Here is a 23,627-nt window from a genome sequence, read left to right on the forward strand (position 1 = left end):
GTGAGAAAATGTAGTTATTTTTATTAGTGTTTATCCCAGCAGACCTTATAATATATGTTACCTACTGCATTTACACGCACTGTAGGGTTCATTTTTGTCTGGAGCTAATTAACCTACCAGAGTGTTTTTCAGGGTGTGGTATTGAAAGTCGACAGTAACTAGGTCGACAATGTCTAGGTCGACCACTATTGGTCGACAGTAACTAGGTCGACAGGGTCAAAAGGTCGACAGGGTCAAAAGGTCGACATGTTCTAGGTCGACAGGTCAAAAGGTCGACATTAATTTTTTATGTTATTTTGGTGTCATTTTCTTCGTAGAGTGATCGGGAACCCCAATTAGTGCACCGCGTCCCCTCGCATGGCTCGCTTCGCTCGCCATGCTTCGGGCATGGTGCCTTCGCTCCGCTACCGCTTCGCTCGGCACAGATTACCGTTCCAATCGTAGTCCACGTGGATCGTTAAGTATGAAAAGGTTCAAAAAAAGAAAAAAATTGTGAAAAACGCATGTCGACTTTTTGACCTGTCGACCTAGAACATGTCGACCTTTTGACCCTGTCGACCTTTTGACCCTGTCGACCTAGTTACTGTCGACCAATAGTGGTCGACCTAGACATTGTCGACCTAGTTACTGTCGACTTTCAGTCCGGATCCCGTTTTTCAATAGTGGGAGGGAACCAGAAGAACATACAAACTCTCTACAGATGGGCCCTTGTAGGAATAAAAGCTAGGGCCTTAGTGTCTTCATGTAGCAAGTCAAAGCATTGAGCCACTTGGCTGCCCATTGTTAATTCTGATGATAACATGACGTTAATGAAGACCCTGATGGAATAGTTTGTTAGCATGCCTCTTGTAATCTTTTAGGAAGAATTTGTGGTGTCAGGCTATGTTCTTAGTCCAGTTTATCTTGTTCATGAAGGTCACCTGTGATGTCGAGGAACGGGGCCTGTTTTTTCTTCTTCAATAGTGCTACTGTACAGTGGCACTTAAAAGTATGACATGCTTTTTTGATAAGTAGAAGTGGCTCACAAATGTTGTGCGTCATTTAATATGCATGATCTTTACAATGCAGGTCATTATCTGCTTGAGTTTAAACAGAATAGGCTTATAGTACATTTAGTTTGGTATTACAATTAATTGACATTCAGAATGGTCTGATCATTGTTTCCCTTTTTCTGGTTTGCTTAGAATATATCCAGGCATGTCCCAATATTATATATTATATTGGTCCTGATGAAAATGTTATCACATCAACATTGAAGCGTTGATGATTTCTGGCTGAGTCTCCATTATTTCCCCATGGGGAGCTCTGAGTGCCGCTGTCCGCTGAGATATATATATATATATATATATATATATATATATATATATGGAGTAGAAGAAAAATGGCAGCGGCACTCCGTTTGAAATTATTGAAAAAAATGTATTTCAAATATAATACAACATCACAGTGGTCACATATAGAACCAACGTTTCGGGGGTTTCAAACGGAGTGCCGCTGCCATTTTTCTTCTACTCCATGGATTATTTACTGCGGAGGGCACCCGGATTAATCTTATTGCATTGGGAGTGCCGGGCATAACAAAATTCTATATATATATATATATATATATATATATATATATATATATATATATAATGTTTGTTTTGATTGATCTGTTCCCTATATTAGGCTGACCATATTATCCCTTTAACCTGTGACACTCATGAATTACACAGGTTCTGTGGCTGGCTGACTACAAGCCTGCATTTCACCAGGTTTTAAGCAGCCCAGAACCTGTGTAATTCATAAGTGTCCCAGGTTAAAGAGATAATATGGTCAGCCTGCCTATATATAAGTAATATATATTATAAACCATGAAACCGGGTACTCCGATTTACTCCCAAAATATATTGGTAGGTCAATTAGTTCCTGACAATTAACCCTGGTGTGTGAGTGTATACAGACTAGATGGGCCAAGTTGTTCTATTCTGCTGTCTAATTCTATTTTTCTGATAGGTCCTATACAAATGTAGAAGACAGCAATATTTCAATAATGTTGTTGTCTGCAACTCCCAATGCTTATTTACTTCCATAAAAAGGATTTCTAGCGAATGTTTTAAAACTGAATAATTCTTTCATTAAAACTAATTTGGTACTTGGACCGTTATTCTCGTACAGTCCATTATCCATCTACCTTTCATTTTGAAATGATTTGTAACTATTATTTATATGGATAACGTTAACATCAAATTGAGAAATGTAGTCTGGTTTATGTAGCTAATAAGATTGTAATACTCTAGGGAATATGTTTCTGGTCTGAATTGGATGGGAGTATTCTTGTGGTGGTGCAACCACAATTGCTAAATAGGAGCAGGTTATGTTAATGAGTGAGGGACATAATTGATGAGCACATAAAACAAGTAGGATGTTGTAATACGTTTAACTATTATTGGTTATTATGTATTTCAGGAAACCCAGCGCTTAATGGCAGAGCCAGTCCCTGGAATAAAAGCTGAGCCAGATGACTGCAATGCACGTTATTTCCATGTTGTAATTGCCGGTCCACAGGATTCACCCTTTGAGGGAGGGACTTTTAAACTTGAATTATTCCTTCCTGAAGAGTACCCAATGGCAGCTCCCAAAGTACGCTTCATGACCAAAATATATCACCCCAATGTAGACAAGTTGGGGAGGATATGTTTAGATATTTTGAAAGGTAAGTCACTTAATTTGGATGAACTCATGCTAAACAGATGTGGTGGATTTTTTCTTCAGTTTAGCTTTCCATCCTACCCCTCACTCCAGTCATGATAAAAGTTGGGAGTAGAATGGTGGGGGAGAGGTTAAAAAGGATTCAATGGGCTCAATTCAATTCAGCGCGAGTTGAATAGCACCGGGAAGGAGCTCCTGGAGCTATTCAATTCAGCTTAATGTTATGGCCGACTATAGTATTTCTATGCGCACCCCTCCTGTGGTCCAAGCAGAAATCTGACAAAACTACTGGCGCGTTGCTGTTAACTTAAGTTGGAGAAAGGCAGTTTTCGCAAATAATCACTATGTTTAAGTTGCGAAAACCGGCATTCTCTGACATAACAGCATGCTGAATTGAATAGCTCCGGGACCTCCTTCCCGGCACTATTCCATTCACGCTGAATTGAATTGAGCCCAATGTGTTTTATATTTTTATGGTGTGTTTTCAACCACTAAAAATAAGAATTTACTCACCGGTAATTCTATTTCTCGTAGTCCGTAGTGGATGCTGGGGACTCCGTAAGGACCATGGGGGAATAGACGGGCTCCGCAGGAGACTGGGCACTCTAAAAGAGAGATTAGGTACTATCTGGTGTGCACTGGCTCCTCCCTCTATGCCCCTCCTCCAGACCTCAGTTAGGGAAACTGTGCCCGGAAGAGCTGACACTACAAGGAAAGGATTAGGAATCCAGGGTAAGACTCATACCAGCCACACCAATCACACCGTATAACTTGTGATAACCATACCCAGTTAACAGTATGAACAACAACTGAGCCTCAATCAACGGATGGCTCATAACAATAACCCTTTAGTAAGCAATAACTATATACACGTATTGCAGAAGAAGTCCGCACTTGGGACGGGCGCCCAGCATCCACAACGGACTACGAGAAATAGAATTACCGGTGAGTAAATTCTTATTTTCTCTGACGTCCTAGTGGATGCTGGGGACTCCGTAAGGACCATGGGGATTATACCAAAGCTCCCAAACGGGCGGGAGAGTGCGGACGACTCTGCAGCACCGAATGAGCAAACTCAAGGTCCTCCTCAGCCAGGGTATCAAACTTGTAGAACTTAGCAAATGTGTTTGAACCCGACCAAGTAGCAGCTCGGCAAAGCTGTAAAGCCGAGATCCCTCGGGCAGCCGCCCAAGAAGAGCCCACCTTCCTTGTGGAATGGGCTTTTACTGATTTTGGATGCGGCAATCCAGCCGCAGAGTGAGCCAGCTGAATCGTGCTACAGATCCAGCGAGCAATAGTCTGCTTCGAAGCAGGAGCGCCAACCTTGTTGGCTGCATACAGAATAAACAGCGAGTCAGACTTTCTGACTCCCGCCGTTCTGGAAACATAAATTTTCAAAGCCCGGACTACGTCCAGCAACTTGGAATCCTCCAAGTCCCTAGTAGCCGCAGGCACCGTAATAGGTTGGTTCAAATGAAACGATGATACCACCTTAGGGAGAAATTGGGGACGAGTCCTCAATTCTGCCCTGTCCATATGGAAGATCAGATAGGGGCTTTTACATGACAAAGCCGCCAATTCTGACACACGCCTAGCCGAAGCTAAGGCCAATAGCATGACCACTTTCCACGTGAGATATTTTAGCTCCACGGTCTTAAGTGGCTCAAACCAGTGGGATTTCAGGAAATCAAACACAACGTTAAGATCCCAAGGTGCCACTGGTGGCACAAAAGGAGGCTGAATATGCAGCACTCCCTTTACAAACGTCTGAACCTCAGGCAGTGAAGCCAGTTCTTTTTGAAAGAAAATGGATAGGGCCGAGATCTGAACCTTTATGGACCCTAATTTGAGGCCCATAGTCACACCTGACTGTAGGAAATGCAGAAAACGACCCAACTGGAAGTCCTCTGTAGGGGCCTTCCTGGCCTCACACCAAGCAACATATTTCCGCCATATGCGGTGATAATGCTTTGCTGTCACATCCTTCCTAGCTCTTATCAGCGTAGGAATTACTTCATCCGGTATACCCTTTTCCGCTAGGATCCGGCGTTCAACCGCCATGCCGTCAAACGCAGCCGCGGTAAGTCTTGGAACAGACAGGGCCCCTGCTGCAACAGGTCCTGTCTGAGAGGCAGAGGCCATGGGTCCTCTGTGACCATCTCTTGAAGTTCTGGGTACCAAGTCCTTCTTGGCCAATCCGGAACAATGAGTATCGTTCTCACTCCTCTTTTTCTTACTATTCTCAGTACCTTGTGTATGAGAGGAAGAGGAGGAAACACATATACCGACTGGAACACCCACGGAGTTACCAGTGCGTCCACAGCTATCGCCTGAGGGTCCCTTGACCTGGCGCAATATTTTTTTAGCTTTTTGTTTAGGCGGGACGCCATCATGTCCACCTGTGGCCGTTCCCACCGATTTGCAATCTGCTCGAAGACTTCTTGATGAAGTCCCCACTCTCCCGGGTGGAGGTCGTGCCTGCTGAGGAAGTCTGCTTCCCAGTTGTCCACTCCCGGAATGAACACTGCTGACAGTGCTTGTACGTGATTCTCCGCCCAACGAAGAATCCTTGTGGCTTCCGCCATCGCCACCCTGCTTCTTGTGCCGCCCTGTCGGTTTAAATGGGCGACTGCCGTGATGTTGTCTGACTGAATCAGCACTGGTTGGTCTCGAAGCAGGGGCTCCGCTTGACTCAGGGCGTTGTATATAGCCCTTAATTCCAGTATGTTTATGTGCAGACGAGTCTCCTGACTTGACCACAGCCCCTGGAAGTTTCTTCCCTGAGTGACTGCCCCCCATCCGCGGAGGCTTGCATCCGTGGTCACCAGGACCCAGTCCAGTATGCCGAACCTGCGGCCCTCGAGAAGATGAGCACTATGCAGCCACCACAGAAGAGACACCCTGGCCCTCGGGGACAGGGCGATCAGCCGATGCATCTGAAGATGCGATCCGGATCACTTGTCCAACAGATCCCACTGAAAGATCCTGGCATGGAACCTGCCGAAAGGAATGGCTTCGTATGACGCTACCATCTTTCCCAGGACTCGCGTGCAGTGATGCACCGACACCTGCTTTGGTTTCAGGAGATCCCTGACCATTGTCATTAACTCCTGAGCCTTCTCCTCCAGGAGAAATACCTTCTTCTGTTCTGTGTCCAGAATCATGCCCAGGAAGGGCAGATGCATCGTAGGAATCAGCTGCGACTTTGGAATATTCAGAATCCAGCCGTGCCGTAGCAACACTTCCTGAGAGTGCGCTACGCTGACCAACAACTGCTCTCTGGACCTCGCCTTTATGAGGAGATCGTCCAAGTACGGGATAACTGTAACTCCTTGCTTCCGGAGGAGTACCATCATCTCCGCCATTACCTTGGTAAAGACTCTCGGTGCCGTGGATAGACCAAACGGCAACGTCTGGAATTGGTAATGACAGTCCTGTACCACAAACCTGAGGTACTCCTGGTGAGGCGGATAAATGGGGACATGCAAGTACGCATCCTTGATGTCCAGAGATACCATAAAATCCTCCTCTTCCAGGCTGGCAATGACCGCTCTGAGCGATTCCATTTTGAACTTGAACTTTTTCATGTAAATGTTCAAGGATTTTAAATTTAGAATGGGTCTTACCGAACAGTCCGGTTTCGGTACCACAAACAGTGTGGAATAGTAACACCTTCCCTGCTGATGGGGGGGGGGGTACCATTATTATCACTTGCTGGAGGTACAGCTTGTGAATAGCCGTCAGGACTATCTCCCTCCCCGTGGGAGAAGCTGGCAAGGCGGATTTTAGGTAACGGTAAGGGGGCGTCACTTCGAATTCCAGCTTGTATCCCTGAGATACAATTTGTATAGCCCAAGGATCCACTTGTGAGCGAACCCACTGGTTGCAGAAAATTCGGAGACGCGCCCCCACCGCTCCTGGCTCCGCCTGTGGAGCCCCAGCGTCATGCGGTGGACTTAGTGGAAGCAGGGGAGGACTTTTGTTCCTGAGAACTGGCTGCATGGTGCAGCTTCTTTCCTCTACCCCTGCCTCTGGCAAGAAAGGATGCACCTCTGACTCTCTTGCTTTTTTGAGAATGAAAGGACTGCATTTGGTAATACGGTGCTTTCTTAGGCTGTGAGGAAACCTGTGGCAAGAAAGTCGACTTCCCAGCTGTCGCTGTGGATACGAGGTCCGAGAGACCGTCCCCAAACAATTCCTCACCCTTATAAGGCAAAACCTCCATGTGTTTTTTAGAGTCGGCATCCCCTGTCCATTGCCGAGTCCATAAGACCCTCCTGGCAGAATGGACATTGCATTTATTCGAGAGCCCAGCAGGCAAATGTCCCTCTGGGCATCCCGCATATATAAGACGACATCTTTAATATGGCTAAGTGTTAGCAATACGGTATCCCTGTCCAGGGTATCCAACCCCTCTGACAGAGTATCTGTCCATGCTGCAACAGTACTGCACATCCAAGCTGAAGCAATAGCCGGTCTCAGTAGAGTACCAGAGTGTGTATACACAGACTTCAAGATACCTTCCTGCTACCTATCCGCAGGTTCCTTTAGGGCGGCCGTATCCTATGACGGCAGGGCCACTCTTTTAGATAAGCGCGTCAGGGCCTTGTCAACCCTAGGGGAGGATTCCCAGCGTAACCTATCCGTTGGCGGGAAAGGGTACGCCATTAGTATTCTCTTGGGAATCACCACTTTCTTATCAGGGGAAGACCACGCTTCTTCACATAACTCATTTAATTCATGTGACGGGGGAAAAGTCACTGGCTGCTTTTTCTCCCCAAACATATTTACCCTCTTGTCAGGGACAGGGTCAGCCTCTGAAATGTGTAATACATTTTTCATTGCAATAATCATGTATCGGATGGCCTTAGTCATTTTGGGCTGTAATAGTGCCTGATCCTCGTCGACGCTGGAGTCGGACTCCGTGTCGACATCTGTGTCAACCAACTGAGATAGTGGCCGTTTTTGAGACCTTGACGGCCTCTGAGGCGCCTGGGCAGGCCCGGGTTGAGAGCCCGGCTGTCCCCCGGCAGCAACATAATCAAATCTCTTATGTAATGAGTTTACATTGTCATTTAAGACCTTCCACATATCCATCCAATCAGGTGTCGGCACCGACGGGGGCGACACCACATTTATCTGCACTTGCTCCGCCTCCACGTAACCCTCCTTATCAAACATGTCGACACAGCCGTACCGACACACAGCACACACACAGGGAATGCTCTGACTGAGGACAGGACCCCACAAGGTCTATGGGGAGACAGAGAAAGAGTATGCCAGCACACACCACAGCGCTATATACACAGGGATACACACTACCAGAAGTGAATTTTTCCCAATAGCTGCTGTATCAATACACCTTTTGCCTAAATTTATGTGCCCCCCCTCTCTTTTTACCCTCTTAGTGCCAGGAGACTGCAGGGGAGAGCCTGGGGAGCGTCCTTCCAGCGGAGCTGTGAAGAGAAATGGCGCTGGTGTGCTGAGGAAGAAGGTCCCGCCCCCTCAGCGTCGGGCTTCTGTCCCGCTGTTTCTGAGTAAAAAATGGCGGGTGTTTTACACATATACAGCCACAGACTGTATTATGTGTCTTTTTTATGCCAAAGGTACTCTTATTGCTGCCCAGGGCGCCCCCCCCCCCAGCGCCCTGCACCCTACAGTGACCGGAGTGTGTGGTGTGCAGTGGGAGCAATGGCGCACAGCTGCGGTGCTGTGCGCTACCTTAATGAAGACAGGAGCCTACAGCCGCCGATTTCATCACCAACTTCTGATCTTCTGGCTCTGCGAGGGGGACGGTGGCGCGGCTCCGGGAACGGACGACCGAGGACCTTTTCCTGTGTTCGAACCCTCTGGAGCTAATGGTGTCCAGTAGCCTAAGAAGCGCAACCTAGCTGTGAACAGGTACGTTTGCTTCTCTCCCCTTGGTCCCACGTAGCAGGGAGTCTGTTGCCAGCAGATCCCACTGAAAATAAAAAACCTAACATTACTTTCTTTACTAGCAGGCTCAGGAGAGCCCACTAGGTGCATCCAGCTCTGGCCGGGCACAGATTCTAACTGAGGTCTGGAGGAGGGGCATAGAGGGAGGAGCCAGTGCACACCAGATAGTACCTAATCTTTCTTTTAGAGTGCCCTGTCTCCTGCGGAGCCCGTCTATTCCCCCATGGTCCTTACGGAGTCCCCAGCATCCACTAGGACGTCAGAGAAAACGACTTTAGGGTTTCATCTGTAGTCCGGCAACAACATCTAGCGCTAAAAGTATTTACTAATTAGCTCATATCAAACTGCACTGCATCAGCTGTCTCACAAACATCATTTTGAAATGCATACCTCCATTTCCATTCTTGGCTTGACAGCACTCTCATTCTCTAATCATTCCTTCCTTCACAAAAGTTCTTCATCCTTTCCCTTATATTTCTCTCCTGATTTTGTAGCTTTCTTCTGCTTGACCTGCTTTTTTTTTTTTCATTTTACTCCAGTGTTTTTAGCCACTAGAATTTACTTCATAAAATTCTGTGGTGGTAATGTGATTGCAGGTACCATAGAGATTTTTAATCTATAAAGGCAGGTGTTCAAGCTTTGCCACACTTTGTGGGGCATGTCGCTGTCTGCATCTGTTCTTTTACTTTAGTGTGGACATAACCTTAATCTTCCAATCACCATCTGCTCTCTCCCAGTGCTTTTTAACCACTTGCCTCTGGCATGGTTGCATGAGATTTGACCACGCCAAGCTGGGCTTTCCCTGACACGGTCACATCTAATGTGGCCATATCAGAAACATCCACCTGCGGCTGCTGGAAGCTAATCTTTCAGGAGCCACCAGACTTGCACTGCCTGGAAAGCCGCTGTTGTCACACAGCTCTGTGCCCAGTCTCCTCCTTCTCTCCCTGGCTGTTGCTGCAGGAAGAGATTCTCTTTCTGCTGCTCAAATTCTGATGGATCAAAGCAGCCGCTACTCCAGCTGGCGCAGTGACTGGCAATCCTGAGAGGATTGTTCATTCAAGTCTGTGGAAAGATAAACTTCCTGAAGTCTGGGCTTAGTGCAGCCGTGCCTCCCACCAGGAACACTCACCCCCTGCTGTTGGCTGCTCTTATTTCTCTAGCATCCATAAGGGATATTGGGGACACATTAGTACGATGGGTATAGACGGGGTCCAAAGGAGCCAGGGCACTTTAAATTTCTTCAACTGGGTGTGCTGGCTCCTCCCCTCTATGCCCCCTCCCACAGGCAGTTTAGAAAAAAGTGCCCTCAGAAGAGGATGCACACTCTGCTAGCTCCAGAGTTTTCTTCAGTTTATTTGAAAACTTATTTTTTTTCGGTATGCTGTTTGGGCAACCGCATACCTGCGCTGTTGGAGTTGGGGAAGGTGCAGAGCCGCTTCCCCGCTGCAGGACTGCCGTCCTGAGGGGTTGTTTGTTCAATGGAGCACTGCGCCTTGGCTGTCGCAACCGTAGTGGTGAGTACAAACCGGGGGCCACGCTAGGGGGGGTCCCCCGGTTCCTGGTGCGGCAGAAGCACGGGTGAGGCATATGGGTCCCTCCTGGGGGAGGACCCGCTATAGCCCCTACATGAGACTGGCTAGCGATGGCTGTACTAATTATTTATGTGAGGCTACAGCATGATTAGGAGACATGGACAGTATAAATATATATCTGTAGCTCCGGCGCCACTACGGGGGGCGGAGCTACATCAAAGCGGGATCTGCAGCATTTTGACGCCTTCCTCTGCATAAGCAGCAGCAGCCTCACACAGCTCCTCCAGACTGTCACACGCTGGATTACTGGTACAGGGTGTAGTTGAGGGAGAGCTGCTATTTGTGCACAGATATTGTTCCTCTCAGGGAATTCATTACATAAACAGTTTTCAGTGATGTATAGAAAAACGCTGACAGCCTCACTGGGGCTCTGCAGCGTTGGGTGTGCTGGTGTCCTCTCTTCTTCTGTGTCTCCTCTCACATGCAATAGGGCAGGCTTACATTGTAAATCAGTCTGTGTTGTATGTGTATTGTGTGTACTTCATAGTGGTAAAACACAAGTTATGCAGTGTATGTAATACCAGATTCTCCCCTCTTTCATCTGGTTCCATATCGTGTCAGCAATGTAGTCTGTCCTCACAAAATGCTGAGGACAGTGTGGGGGAGAGTCACGAGCCCTCCTGGCTGGGGGCTGTCAAAACTATGATGTCTGATATGTCATCTCACCTCACTGCAAATGCCAACAAAACACAAGTACTGCAACAAGCAGTAGCAGATCTAGCTGCCAGGGCTGCTGATCCCCCATCCCCCCTGTCTAATACAGGTGCATATAAACGTGCTTTACCTGCAATCCTCTCAGATTCTTATGATGATTTACAGGATGATGTGGATCCCATAAGTGGGGATTCCACCCCTACGCAGGGTATTAAACCCCTCATTTTGGCTGTAAGGGATGTGCTAAAGCTTCCCCTAGAGGACACTACTAATCAGCAGTCGTTTTTCCTCCCACAAGAGAAACTGACTGTCACATTTCCTGATTCCAAAGAATTAGATTAATTATTTAAGCTTGCGTGGAAAAATCCAGATAAGAAATATCAGGTGTCAAAACGGTTTTTGCATACATTCTCCTTTGCCCCTGAGGGCAGAATGTTCTGGGAAGAATCTCCGGCTGTAGACGTCTGTCTCTCGCCTCTCTAGGAAGGCGGTGCTCCCGGCTTCGGGCTCCTTTACAGTAAAGGACCCGGGGGATAGAAAAATTGAGACCACACTGAAATCTATCTACATTGCTGCAGGTGTATCTCAAAGACCGGTCATTGCAGGTTGCTGGATAACACATGCAATTCACTCCTGGGCTACTCAAATTCAGGAGGGTGTCTCGGGTGTCTTGACCCTGGTTACTACGGTGACTTTCCTAAAACACATTCAGAACACGGCAAGTGTCTTCTGTGATTCCCTAAAAGAGATTGGCAATATTAATGCTAGGACCACTGCTATGGCTGTGTCAGCATGCAGAGCCATATGGTTGCGTCAGTGGATTGCAGATTCTGACTCCAAACGCAATGTGGAATCTCTTCCCTTTACAGGTGAATGGCTCTTCGGAGGCGAATTGGAAGCATGGATCTCCAAAGTTACTGCTGGGAAATCTGTGTTTCTTCCCTCGGGGGCTCCCGCCTGCTAGACGTACCTACCCGGGACCGTCTACTCAGTCCTTTCGGTCCACCAGATTTCGATCTAGGGCCAGAGGTGCACCAAATGCAGCTAGAGGCACCAGGGGTAAACCTAAGAAACCAGCCGTTGCTGGCTCTCAAGAACACAGCACCAGTTCAGCTTCCGCAAAAACCTCAGCATGACGGTGCCCGCCACCCCAGGAGGATCTCGAGGTGGGAGCCCGGTTACGTCACTTCAGCCACATCTGGGAAAGTTCCTGCGAGGACGCCTGGGTAAGGGACCTTATTTCTCAGGGTTGCAAGCTGGAGTTCTACGGTGCTCCTCCCCAACGATTTTTCAAATCAAGCTTACCAAATATGCGTGTTACACTACTACAGGCCATCACAAAGTTGGTCCAGTCCCAAGTCATTGTTCCAGTACCCCAGCAACAGCAAGGACAAGGTTACTACTCCAGTCTGTTCGTTGTGCCAAAACCAGACGGGTCTATAAGGCCAATTTTGTATCTGAAGTCCTTGAATCCTTACCTGAAGGTTTTCAAATTCAAGATGGAATCCCTGAGAGCAGTGATCGCAGGCCTGGAACATCAGGAATTCCTAGTGTCCCTGGATATCAAGGACGCCTACCTCCATATCCCAATTTGGCCTCCTCATCAGGCCTATCTGAGGTTCGCACTGCTGAATGATCACTACCAGTTCCAGGCGTTACCCTTAGGCCTGTCTACAGCTCCGAGGGTGTTCACGAAGGTGATGGCGGAAATGATGTTCCAGCTCAGGGTCCAGGGGGTCAACGTGGTCCCTTACCTGGATGATTTCCTGATAAATGCGAGTTCCAGGGAGAGCCTACTGCTCCATATCGCACTATCCAACTTCTGTCACACCACGGGTGAATCCTCAATCTACAGAAGTCCCACCTAGATCCATCTCAGCGGCTCCTGTTTATGGGAATGCTACTGGATACTGTAGCACAGAAAGTGTTCCTCCCAGAGGACAAAGTGAGAACTCTCCAGGAAGTGGTTCGCATGGTTCTCCGACCAACTCGAGTTTCCATTCATATTTGCATAAGATTAATGGGAAAGATGGTAGCTTCGTACGAGGCCATTCAGTATGGAAGGTTCCATGTCCGACCCGTTCAATTGGACATCCTAAACAAGTGGTCCGGTTCCCATCTTCAGATGCACCGGATGATTCAACTGTCACCCCAGGCCAGGATTTCACTCCTGTAGTGGCTGGAGTCTTCCAATCTACAGGAAAGGCAGACGCTTCGGGATTCAGGATTGTATTCTCACGACGGATGCGAGTCTGAGGGGGTGGTGGGCTGTCACCCAAGGGGTACAGTTCTAGGACAGGTGTTCTGCTCAAGAGGCCCTACTTCCGATCAACATCCTGGAACTTCGGGCTATCTACAATGCTCTTATTCAGACCTCCCTTCTGCTCCAGGATCCAGGTGATCCAGGTCCAGTCGGACAACGACACGGCCGTGGCGTACATCAATCGACAAGGAGGGACAAAAAGCAGGGCCTGCATGCGAGAAGTATCAAGAATACTCCTCTGAGAAGAAAGAAATGCAATAGCACTGTCCGCAATCTTCATTCCGGGAGTAGACAACTGGGGGAGTGGGGCCTACATCCTCAGGTGTTTCAACAGATCATCGATCGGTGGGTTTGCCCCCAGATTGACATGATGGCGTCTTGCCTCAACAAGAAACTTCGTTGCTATTGCTCGCGAACCAGAGACCCTCAGGCATGCGCAGTGGATGCACTGACGTCGCCTTGGCCTTACCAGCTGGTCTACGTATTTCCTCTGATTCCGTTGATCCCAAAGGTTCTCAAGAGGATACAGCATCAAGGAGGACAAGCAATTCTGCTTGCCCCGGAGAGCGTGGTACGCGGATCTTCTGGACATGTCCGTCGAAGACCCTTGGCCTCTACCACTAAGAAGAGATCTTCCTCAACAAGGACCGTTCGTCTACCCGGACTTTACAGCGGCTTTATTTGACGTCATGGAGGTTGAGCGGAACATCCTAGCTCACAAGGGACTTTCCAAAAAGGTCATTGCCACTATGGTGCAAGCCAGGAAACCTGTGACGTCAAAACACTATCATAATATCTGGCAGAGGAACGCACATATCCATCTGCCGAATTTCACTTGGGAAGGTTTCTTCGTTTCTTGCAGGCTGGAGTGTATCAAGGCTTACGTCTGGACTCCATTAAGGTTCAGATTTCAGCTCTTTCAATCTTCTTCCAAAAGAAGTTGGCTATACTGCCTGAAGATCAGACCTTCTTGCAAGGGTTGCTTTACATCCAACCTCCATTTGTGCTGCCTACAGCACCTTGGGATTTGGATGTGGTATTACGATTTCTGCAGTCCTCCTGGTTTGAACCTCTGATGACGGTAGCAGACAAGTACCTCACGTGGAAGACAGTGATGTTACTGGCCCTGGCTTCTGCTAGACGTGTCTTAGAATTGGGGGCCTTATCGTATAAAAGTCCATACTTGGTCTTTTATGAGGACAGAGCGGAGCTCAGGACTAGGCAGCAGTTCCTGCTGAAGATCATCTCTGCGTTCCACTTGAATCAACCTATTGTGATCCCGTCAAGTTCTGGCACTTCTGCTCCTCCGGAGGCATTGGATGCTGTGCGAGCCTTGAAAATCTATATCAAGAGGACGGCTCGGACCAGAAAGACTGATTCCTTGTTCATGCTGTATGATGTACAGAAAAAGGGTTGCCCTGCTTTAAAGCAGTCCATTGCTCATTGGCTTCGGCTTACTATTCAGCAAGCCTATGTGTTGGCAGCCATACCTGTTCCACAGTCTCTGAAGGCCCACTCTACAAGATCAGTGGGGTCTTCTTTGGTAGCTGCCCGTGGAGTCTCGGCCCTGCAGCTGTGCCGAGCGGCTACCTGGTCTGGGAAGAACACCTTTGTGAAGTTCCACGAGTTTGATACCCAGTTTGGGCAGGCGGTGCTGCAGATGTCTCTGCACGTTCTGGAAGCTTTGGGACATCCCCATCATACTAATGTGGCCCCAATATCCCTTATGGATGCTAGAGAAAATAGGATTTTAAATACCTACCAGTAAATACTGTGCGGTGACTTTCTGCAGGTTCTCTGTTATGTGTTACCTGTTCAGCGGTTGCTGTTTGTTGCCAGCTGTTGCTGGCCCGGTTATGTTTATGGTGTGCTGGTGTATAAATCTCACCAGACTTATTGTTGTTATGTTCCTTCTCTCACGTATGTAATTTCTCCTTCGGGCACTGTTTTACCTATAACTGCCTGTGGGAGGGGGCATAGAGGGGAGGAGCCAGCACACCCAGTTGAAGAAATTTAAAGTGCACTGTCTCCTTTGGGCCCCCGTCTATACCCATTGTACTAATGTGTCCCCAATATCCCTGATGGACTACGAGAAAAGGATTTACCAGAAGGTATTTAAAATCCTATTTTCATGACTGTGAGAAGTGTAACTGTAAGCAGATAGTTTTATACAGTGAAATAAAAAAAAGACGTGTCAAATGTAGATTGCACAAGAAAAAGAAATGACTGATTGCGCTGTCTCCCCAGGTGCGTATATGAATAAAGACACGTTTAAAATCACCTCTCTGGTTTTTATTTTAGTGCAAAAATTATATATCTCACACAACAATATATTAAAAAACTCAATATGCATGCATATTCATTAAGAGCTCATTCTAAAACTATTTCTCTGTTTAAACATCCAGTGCTCAAACCTGTTGTTAAGAACAATTGTTTGTTCCACTAATATAATGTGAATGAAACATAACTTGTATTTCCACAGCAATAAGTGGTGTTTTTCCAAATATGTTGGAACTCAGTCCTTTACATATAGACACAGTTCTTGTTCATATACTGGGCATAGTCCATAGACTGTCAGTTTATTGACTGTTATAAGCCGCTTACCGCCGTATCCGTGAACATAGACGTGCTGGGGAGATCCTCGCTGTGCACAGCGGCAGTGTTTACTCTCCCTTTCCCCGTCTGTCCTCCGTGGTGGTAGCGGTACTAGATGGTCTCTATCCCTCGGCGTGTTGGGGCCGCTTGTATGTGGACGCTTGCAGAGCAGACTCTCCACCTGGCTGGCCGCGTCTCCTCTGATTGCGGTTCAGGTTAGGCGGCAGGTGTATGAGGTCTCGCTGGTTGTCCTTAGCTCCCAATCCGGCAGGGTAGAACCAAAAGTGGGGTGTCACTCAGCAGGGTGAACAGCAATTCGCTAACGCGTTTCGCACACAGGTGCTTTTTCAAATGTAGATTGCCATGATAATTCAATGACGTGCCTGGCCGTTACTGCTCATGCGCTGCCTGGTGCTTTGCAACAGTTGAATTTGTTTGCATTCCACTTCATGACTGTGAGGCATGCTTCCTCTCAGTCACAGGAAGTGGACTGGTATAGCCACATGGTTGAGGTTCTGGCGTTACTGCATCTACATTTTCTCTGACGTCCTAGTGGATGCTGGGAACTCCGTAAGGACCATGGGGAATAGACGGCTCCGCAGGAGACTGGGTACATCTAAAGAAAGCTTTAGGACTATCTGGTGTGCACTGGCTCCTTCCCCTATGACCCTCCTCCAAGCCTCAGTTAGATTTCTGTGCCCGGTTGAGCTGGATGCACACTAGGGGCTCTCCTGAGCTCCTAGAAAGAAAGTATAGTTTAGGTTTTTTATTTTACAGTGAGACCTGCTGGCAACAGGCTCACTGCAGCGAGGGACTAAGGGGAGAAGAAGCGAACCTACCTAAGTGGTGGTAGCTTGGGCTTCTTAGGCTACTGGACACCATTAGCTCCAGAGGGATCGAACACAGGACCCGACCTCGTCGTCCGTTCCCGGAGCCGTGCCGCCGTCCCCCTTACAGAGCCAGAAGCAAGAAGGTCCGGAAAATCGGCGGCTGAAGACTTCTGTCTTCTCCAAGGTAGCGCACAGCACTGCAGCTGTGCGCCATTGCTCCTCATGCACACCACACACTGCGGTCACTGATGGGTGCAGGGCGCTGGGGGGGGGGGGGGGGCGCCCTGAGCAGCAATATTAACACCTTGGCTGGCAAACTGACACCATATATAACCCCAGAGGCTATATAGGTGTATATTAACCCCTGCCAGATATATTAAAATAGCGGGAGAAAGCCAGCCGAAAAAGGGGCGGAGCCATCTCCCTCAGCACACTGGCGCCATTTTCCCTCACAGTTTCGCTGGAGGGATCGCTCCCTGGCTCTCCCCTGCAGTCCTGCACTACAGAAAGGGTTAAAAAGAGAGGGGGGGCACAAAATTAGGCGCAGTATAGAATATATATGCAGCTATAAGGGAAAACACTCTCTATAGGTGATATCCCTGTGATATATAGCGCTCTGGTGTGTGCTGGCATACTCTCCCTCTGTCTCCCCAAAGGGCTTTGTGGGGTCCTGTCCTCTGTCAGAGCATTCCCTGTGTGTGTGCTGTGTGTCGGTACTGCTGTGTCGACATGTATGATGAGGATAATGATGTGGAGGCGGAGCAAATGCCTGTGAATGGGATGTCACCCCCTGCGGGGTCGACACCGGTGTGGATGGACTTATGGAAGGAATTACGTGACAGTGTCAACTCCTTACATAAAAGGTTTGACGACATAGGACAGCCGGCTACTCAGCTTGTGCCTGTCCAAGCGTCTCAAATGTCATCAGGGGCTCTAAAACGCCCGCTACCTCAGATGGCAGACACAGATGTTGACACGGATACCGACTCCAGTGTCGACGACGATGAGACTAGCGTACCTTCCAATAGGGCCACCCGTTACATGATTGAGGCAATAAAAAATTTATTACACATTTCTGATTACACATTTCACATTTCCCCAGGTACCACAAAAAAGGGTATTATGTTTGGTGAGAGAAAACTACCAGTAGTTTTTCCTGCATCTGAGGAATTGATATGAGGTGTGTGAGGAAGCGTGGACTTTCCCCGATAAGAAATTTATAATTTCTAAGCAGCGTACCCTTTTCCGCCAGAGGATAGGTCACGTTGGGAAATACCCCCTAGGGTAGATAAAGCGGTTACACGCTTATTAAAAAAGGTGGCACTACCGTCACGGATACGGCCGCCCTGAAGGACCTGCTGATAGAAAGCAGAAAACTACCCTTAAAGCTATATACACACACACGGGCATTATATTGAGACCTACTATTGCCTCGGCATGGATGTGCAGTGCGGCAGCTGCGTGGTCAGATTCCCTGTCGGATAATATTTATACTATAGATAGGGACAATATTTTGCTGAAAATAGAGCATATAAAAGACGCTGTCTTATACATGCGTGATGCACAGAGGGATATTTGCCGACTGGCATCACAAATAAGCGCTATGTAAAACCATTGCCGCCAGGCGGGGGTTATGGACTCGGCAATGGTCGGGCGATGCCGATTCAAAACGGCACATAGAGGTTTGCCCTATAAGGGGGTGGAACTGTTTGGGGATGGTCTTTCAGACCTCGTTTCCACAGCTACGGCTGGGAAATCAAAACTTTTGCCACAAGCTACCCCACAGCAAAAGAAAGCACTGTATTATCAGGTACAGTCCCTTCGGCCCCAGAAAAGTAGAGGACTAGAGGCTCATCTTTTCTGCCAAGAGGAAAAGGTAGAGGGAAAAAGCTGCAGCACACAGCTAGTTCCCAAGAGCAGAAGTCCTCCCCTGCGTCCGGTAAGTCCACAGCATGACGCTGGGGCTGCTCAGGCGGACCCGGGTACGGTGGGAGCCCGTCTCAGAAATTTGAGCGCACAGTGGGCTCTCTCACAGGTGGATCCCTGGGTTCTTCAATCAGTATCTCAGGGGTACAGGCTGGAATTCGAGACGTCTCCCCCCCGCTGTTTCCTAAAATCTGCCGTACCGGCAACTCCCTCTGCCAGGGAGGCAGTGTTGGTGGCTGTCCAAAAACTGTATTCACAGCAAGTGATTATCAAGGTACCCCTCCTTCAACAGGAAAAGGGTTACTATTCCACAATGTTTGTCGTACCGAAACCGGACGGTTCGGTGAGACCCATCTTAAATTTAAAATCCTTGAACACATATAACAAAAGATTCAAGTTCAAGATGGAATCGCTCAGGGCGATTATTGCGAACCTGGACGAGGGGGATTACAGGGTCTCTCTGGACATCAAGGATGCTTACCTACATGTCCCCATTTACCCTCCTCACCAGGAGTACCTCAAGGTTGTGGTACAGGACTGTCACTATCAGTTCCAGACGCTGCCGTTTGGATTATCCACGGCACCGAGGGTCTTTACCAGGGTAATGACCGAAATGATGATACTCCTTCGCAAGAAGGGAGTTTTAATTATCCCGTACTTGGACGATCTCCTGATAAGGGCAAGGTCCAAGGAGCAGTTGGTAGTGGGGGTAGCACTTTCTCGGGAAGTGCTGCAACAGCACGGCTGGATTCTCAATATTCCAAAGTCACAGCTGGTCCCGACGACACGTCTTCTGTTCCTGGGAATGATTCTGGGAACAGACCAGAAAAAAGTGTTTCTTCCAGTGGAAAAAGCCGAGGAGTTGTCATCTCTAGTCAGAAACCTCCTAAGACCGGGACAGGTGTCGGTACATCAATGCACACGAGTCCTGGGAAAAATGGTAGCTTCGTACGAAGAAATTCCATTCGGAAAGTTCCACGCAAGGATTTTCCAGTGGGACCTGTTTGTCAAATGGTCCGGGTCCCATCTCCAGATACAGCAGCGGATAACCCGGTCGGCAAGAACCAGGGTGTCGCTGCAGAGGGCTCATCTACTAGAGGGCCGCAGATTCGGAATACAGGACTGGGTCCTGGTAAACACGGATGCCAGCCTTCGGGGCTGGGGTGCAGTCACACAGGGAGTAAAATTCCAAGGACTGTGGTCCAAACAGGAGATTTCACTTCACATAAATTTTCTGGAGCTAAGAGCCCTTTACAAGGCCCTAAGCCAAACAATGCCCCTGCTTCAAAACCAGCCGTACTGATCCAATCAGACAACATGGCGCTCGCCCATGTAAACAGGCAGGGCAGCACAAGAAGCAGGAGGGCAATGGCAGAAGCCACAAGGATTCCCCGTTGGGCGGAAAATCACGTGGTAGCACTGGCAGCAGTGTTCATTCCGGGAGTGGACAACTGGGATGCAGACTTCCGCAGCAGACTCCACCCGGGAGAATAGGGACTTCATCCAGAAGTCTTCCAAATGCTGGTAAACCGTTGGGAAAGACCACAGGTGGACATGCTGGCGTCCCGCCTCAATAAAAAAGATACTGCGCCAGGTCAAGGGAACCTCAGGCGATCGCTGTGGACGCTCTAGTGACACCGCGGGTGTACCAGTCGGTTTATGTGTTCCCTCCTCTCCCTCTCATACCCAAGGTACTGAGGATAATAAGAAAGAGGAGTAAGAACTATACTCATTGTTCCGGATTGGCCAAGAAGGGCTTGGTACCCGGAACTTCAAGAAATGATCTCAGAGGACCCATGGCCTCTGCCACTCAGACAGGATCTGCTGCAGCAGGGGCCCTGTCTGTTCCAAGACTTACCGCGGCTGCGTTGACGGCATGGCGGTTGAACACCGGATCCTGAGTGAAAAAGGCATTCCGGAGGAAGTAATTCCTACCCTGATCAAAGCCAGGAAGGATGTCAGCCTGAAGTTCAGACGTTGTAAGGGAGTGCTGCATATTCAGCCCCTTTTTTGTGCCCCAGTGGCACCTTGGGTTCTCAATGTGGTTTTGGAGTTCCTGGAATCACATTGGTTTGAGCCACTTAAAACCGTGGATTTGAAATATCTCACATGGAAAGTGGTCATGTGTTGGCTCTGGCTTCGGCCAGGCATGTGTCAGAATTGGCGGCTTTGTCATGAAAAAGCCCTTACCTGACTTTCCATATGGATAGGGCAGAGTTGAGGACTCGTCCTCACCTTCTCCCGAAGGTGGTATCAGGTTTTCACTTGAACCAACCTATTGTGGTGCCTGCGGCTACTAGGGACTTGGAGGATTCCAAGTTACTGGACGTAGTCGGGGCCCTGAAAATTTATATTTCCAGGACGGCTGGAGTCAGGAAAACTGACTCGCTGTTTATCCTGGATGCACCCAACAAGCTGGGTGCTCCTGCTTCTAAGCAGACTATAGCGCGCTGGATTTGTAGCACTATTCAGCTTGCGCATTCTGCGGTGGGACTACCGCAGCCTAAATCTGTAAAAGCCCATTCCACAAGGAAGGTGGGCTCATCTTGGGCGGCTGCCCGAGGGGTCTCGGCTTTACACCTTGGCCGAGCTGCTACTTGGTCAGGGGCAAACACGTTTGCAAAATTCTACAAATTTGATACCCTGGCTGAGCAGGACCTTGAGTTCTCTCATTCGGTGCTGCAGAGTCATCCGCACTCTCCCGCCCGTTTGGGAGCTTTGGTTAAATCCCCATGGTCCTTAAGGAGTCCCCAGCATCCACTAGGACATCAGAAAAAATAAGATTTTACTCACCGGTAAATCTATTTCTCGTAGTCCGTAGTGGATGCTGGGCGCCCATCCCAAGTGCGGATTGTCTGCAATACTTGTAAATAGTTATTGTTACACAAATCGGGTTGTTATTGCGAACCATCTATTCAGAGGTTCCATTGTTATCATACTGTTAACCGGGGTTCCTTTCACGAGTTATATGGTGTGATTGGTGTGGCTGGTTTGAGTCTTACCCGGGATTCAAAATCCTTCCTTATTGTGTCAGCTCTTCCGGGCACAGTGTCCTAACTGAGGCTTGGAGGAGGGTCATAGGGGGAGGAGCCAGTGCACACCAGATAGTCCTAAAGCTTTCTTTAGATGTGCCCAGTCTCCTGCGGAGCCGTCTATTCCTCATGGTCCTTACGGAGTCCCCAGCATCCACTACGGACTACGAGAAATAGATTTACCGGTGAGTAAAATCTTATTTTAAAGTATTCTGAATTTTATGGTGGTTTGTAGATGGCTCTGAGATTTAAATTGGCTTGTATTACTTTATCCTATTAAAATAATGCAAGTACAACACACTTCCTGTTGGTGTACACCTAATTAACTGTGGGTGGCTCTTTAAGACCCCTTTGGGACAAGGGGTCCTTTGTATTTATCTTGATAAAGGCCCATGTGGGGACCGAAACGTCTATTGGATTAATTGTACAAGAATAAACATAAATACCTGCTTTCAAGTCTGGTGAGTGCACCCCTTTCCCCCATTGACGTTATGATTGGAGCTAATCAGACCCCTTTGGATTTATTATATGGATATGACGTGACCCAGAGTACTCCTATCAGTGTTATTTAGTGGTGGGGTTTTTTGTTTTATGTTTCAAATCATGTAAATACTTAAACCTGAGTCACTGTAATTATATTGATAAATCTTCATATTTGTTTTGTAACATTTTACTGAATCAGGTTTTAATAACTATTATTTGCATGATTTGATACACATTTTGGGAACATTTTTGTAAAGAATATTGGGCAGTTAAGTTTTTCTATTTCTCTAACGTCGTAGAGGATGCTGGAGTCCACATTAGTACAATGGGGTATAGACGGGTCCACTAGGAGCCACTGGCACTTTAAGAGTTTAACAGTGTGGGCTGGCACCTCCCTCTATCCCCCTCCTACCAGACTCAGTTTAGAAAATGTGGCAGATGGAGCCGGTCACAGCTAGGGGAGTTCCATAGGAGTTTTCCTGGTTTTCTTATTTTCATCAGAGTTAGGCACAGGGAGGCTGCTTGCAACAGCCTCCCTGCTTCATGGGACTTAGGGGGGGGGGGGGGGAGTAGTGTCCAACCCTGAGAGGTTAATGGCCACTATCTCCGCTGACGGGACACTGAGCTCCTGAGGGTGATGATCGTTAGCCGCCCCAGGCGACCGCTCACTCCCGCAGCATGCCGCCACCCCCTAACAGAGTCGGAAGATTCCGATGGCGAGTGAGTCACCGGCGGCCGGACAAGTGGGGAGCCAGTGTGAATGGCGGCAACAGGGTAGAGCGCAGTTAGTGCTCAGCGGTACATCAGTGTGGCGCTAGGATGGGTGCCCTGAGCCAGCGACGTTAATACCCTACACTGGTCACTAAAAGAGCTTTCAGGGACCTCGGTAACGCTGATTGCTAAAATCCTCCGGCCAGTATAAAATTTGAAAGTGCGGGAAGACGCGCCATCATCAGGGGGCAGAGCTTCTCAGAGCGGATACAGCAGCGTTCGGCAACATTTTCCTCCCTTCAGATCAAGCTACAGAGATGCTGACAGGGAGTGCTGTCCCTCCACATGACTCCAGCTATCGTGTGTGGTACCAGTGGGTTGTAGAAGGAGGGGAGGCTGTGTATTTACTGTGTAGTCTATTAAGGTACACAGTCAGCGCCAGGTATTTCTGTTATAACTACCTGTTGAAGCGCTGTGTGTGTGCTGTCTCCAAGCTCTGTTTCTGTGAAGGTACTTGGTGGGGAAACTGACATTTCTCTATCGTCCTAGTGGATGCTGGGGTTCCTGAAAGGACCATGGGGAATAGCGGCTCCGCAGGAGACAGGGCACAAAAGTAAAGCTTTCCGATCAGGTGGTGTGCACTGGCTCCTCCCCCTATGACCCTCCTCCAAGCCAGTTAGATTTTTGTGCCCGGCCGAGAAGGGTGCAATCTAGGTGGCTCTCCTAAAGAGCTGCTTAGAAAAGTTTAGCTTAGGTTTTTTATTTTACAGTGAGTCCTGCTGGCAACAGGATCACTGCAACGAGGGACTTAGGGGAGAAGAAGTGAACTCACCTGCGTGCAGGATGGATTGGCTTCTTGGCTACTGGACATCAGCTCCAGAGGGACGATCACAGGTACAGCCTGGATGGT

The 23,627-nt window shown here is 48.4% G+C and overlaps 1 protein-coding gene across 1 annotated transcript in view; it reads left to right on the forward strand.

The window, feature by feature from the left end:
• The window catches only part of UBE2N (ubiquitin conjugating enzyme E2 N), a 155,221-nt gene that overhangs the window by 57,121 nt on the left and 74,473 nt on the right, over window positions 1-23,627 (forward strand). The window contains exon 2 of the mRNA XM_063927621.1: window positions 2,449-2,695. Coding sequence (XP_063783691.1) covers window positions 2,449-2,695 — 247 coding nt within the window. The remainder of the gene's footprint in view (window positions 1-2,448; window positions 2,696-23,627) is intronic.

Source organism: Pseudophryne corroboree, chromosome 6 (genome assembly GCF_028390025.1).
Source record: "Pseudophryne corroboree isolate aPseCor3 chromosome 6, aPseCor3.hap2, whole genome shotgun sequence".
Classification (NCBI taxonomy): Eukaryota; Metazoa; Chordata; class Amphibia; order Anura; family Myobatrachidae; genus Pseudophryne; species Pseudophryne corroboree.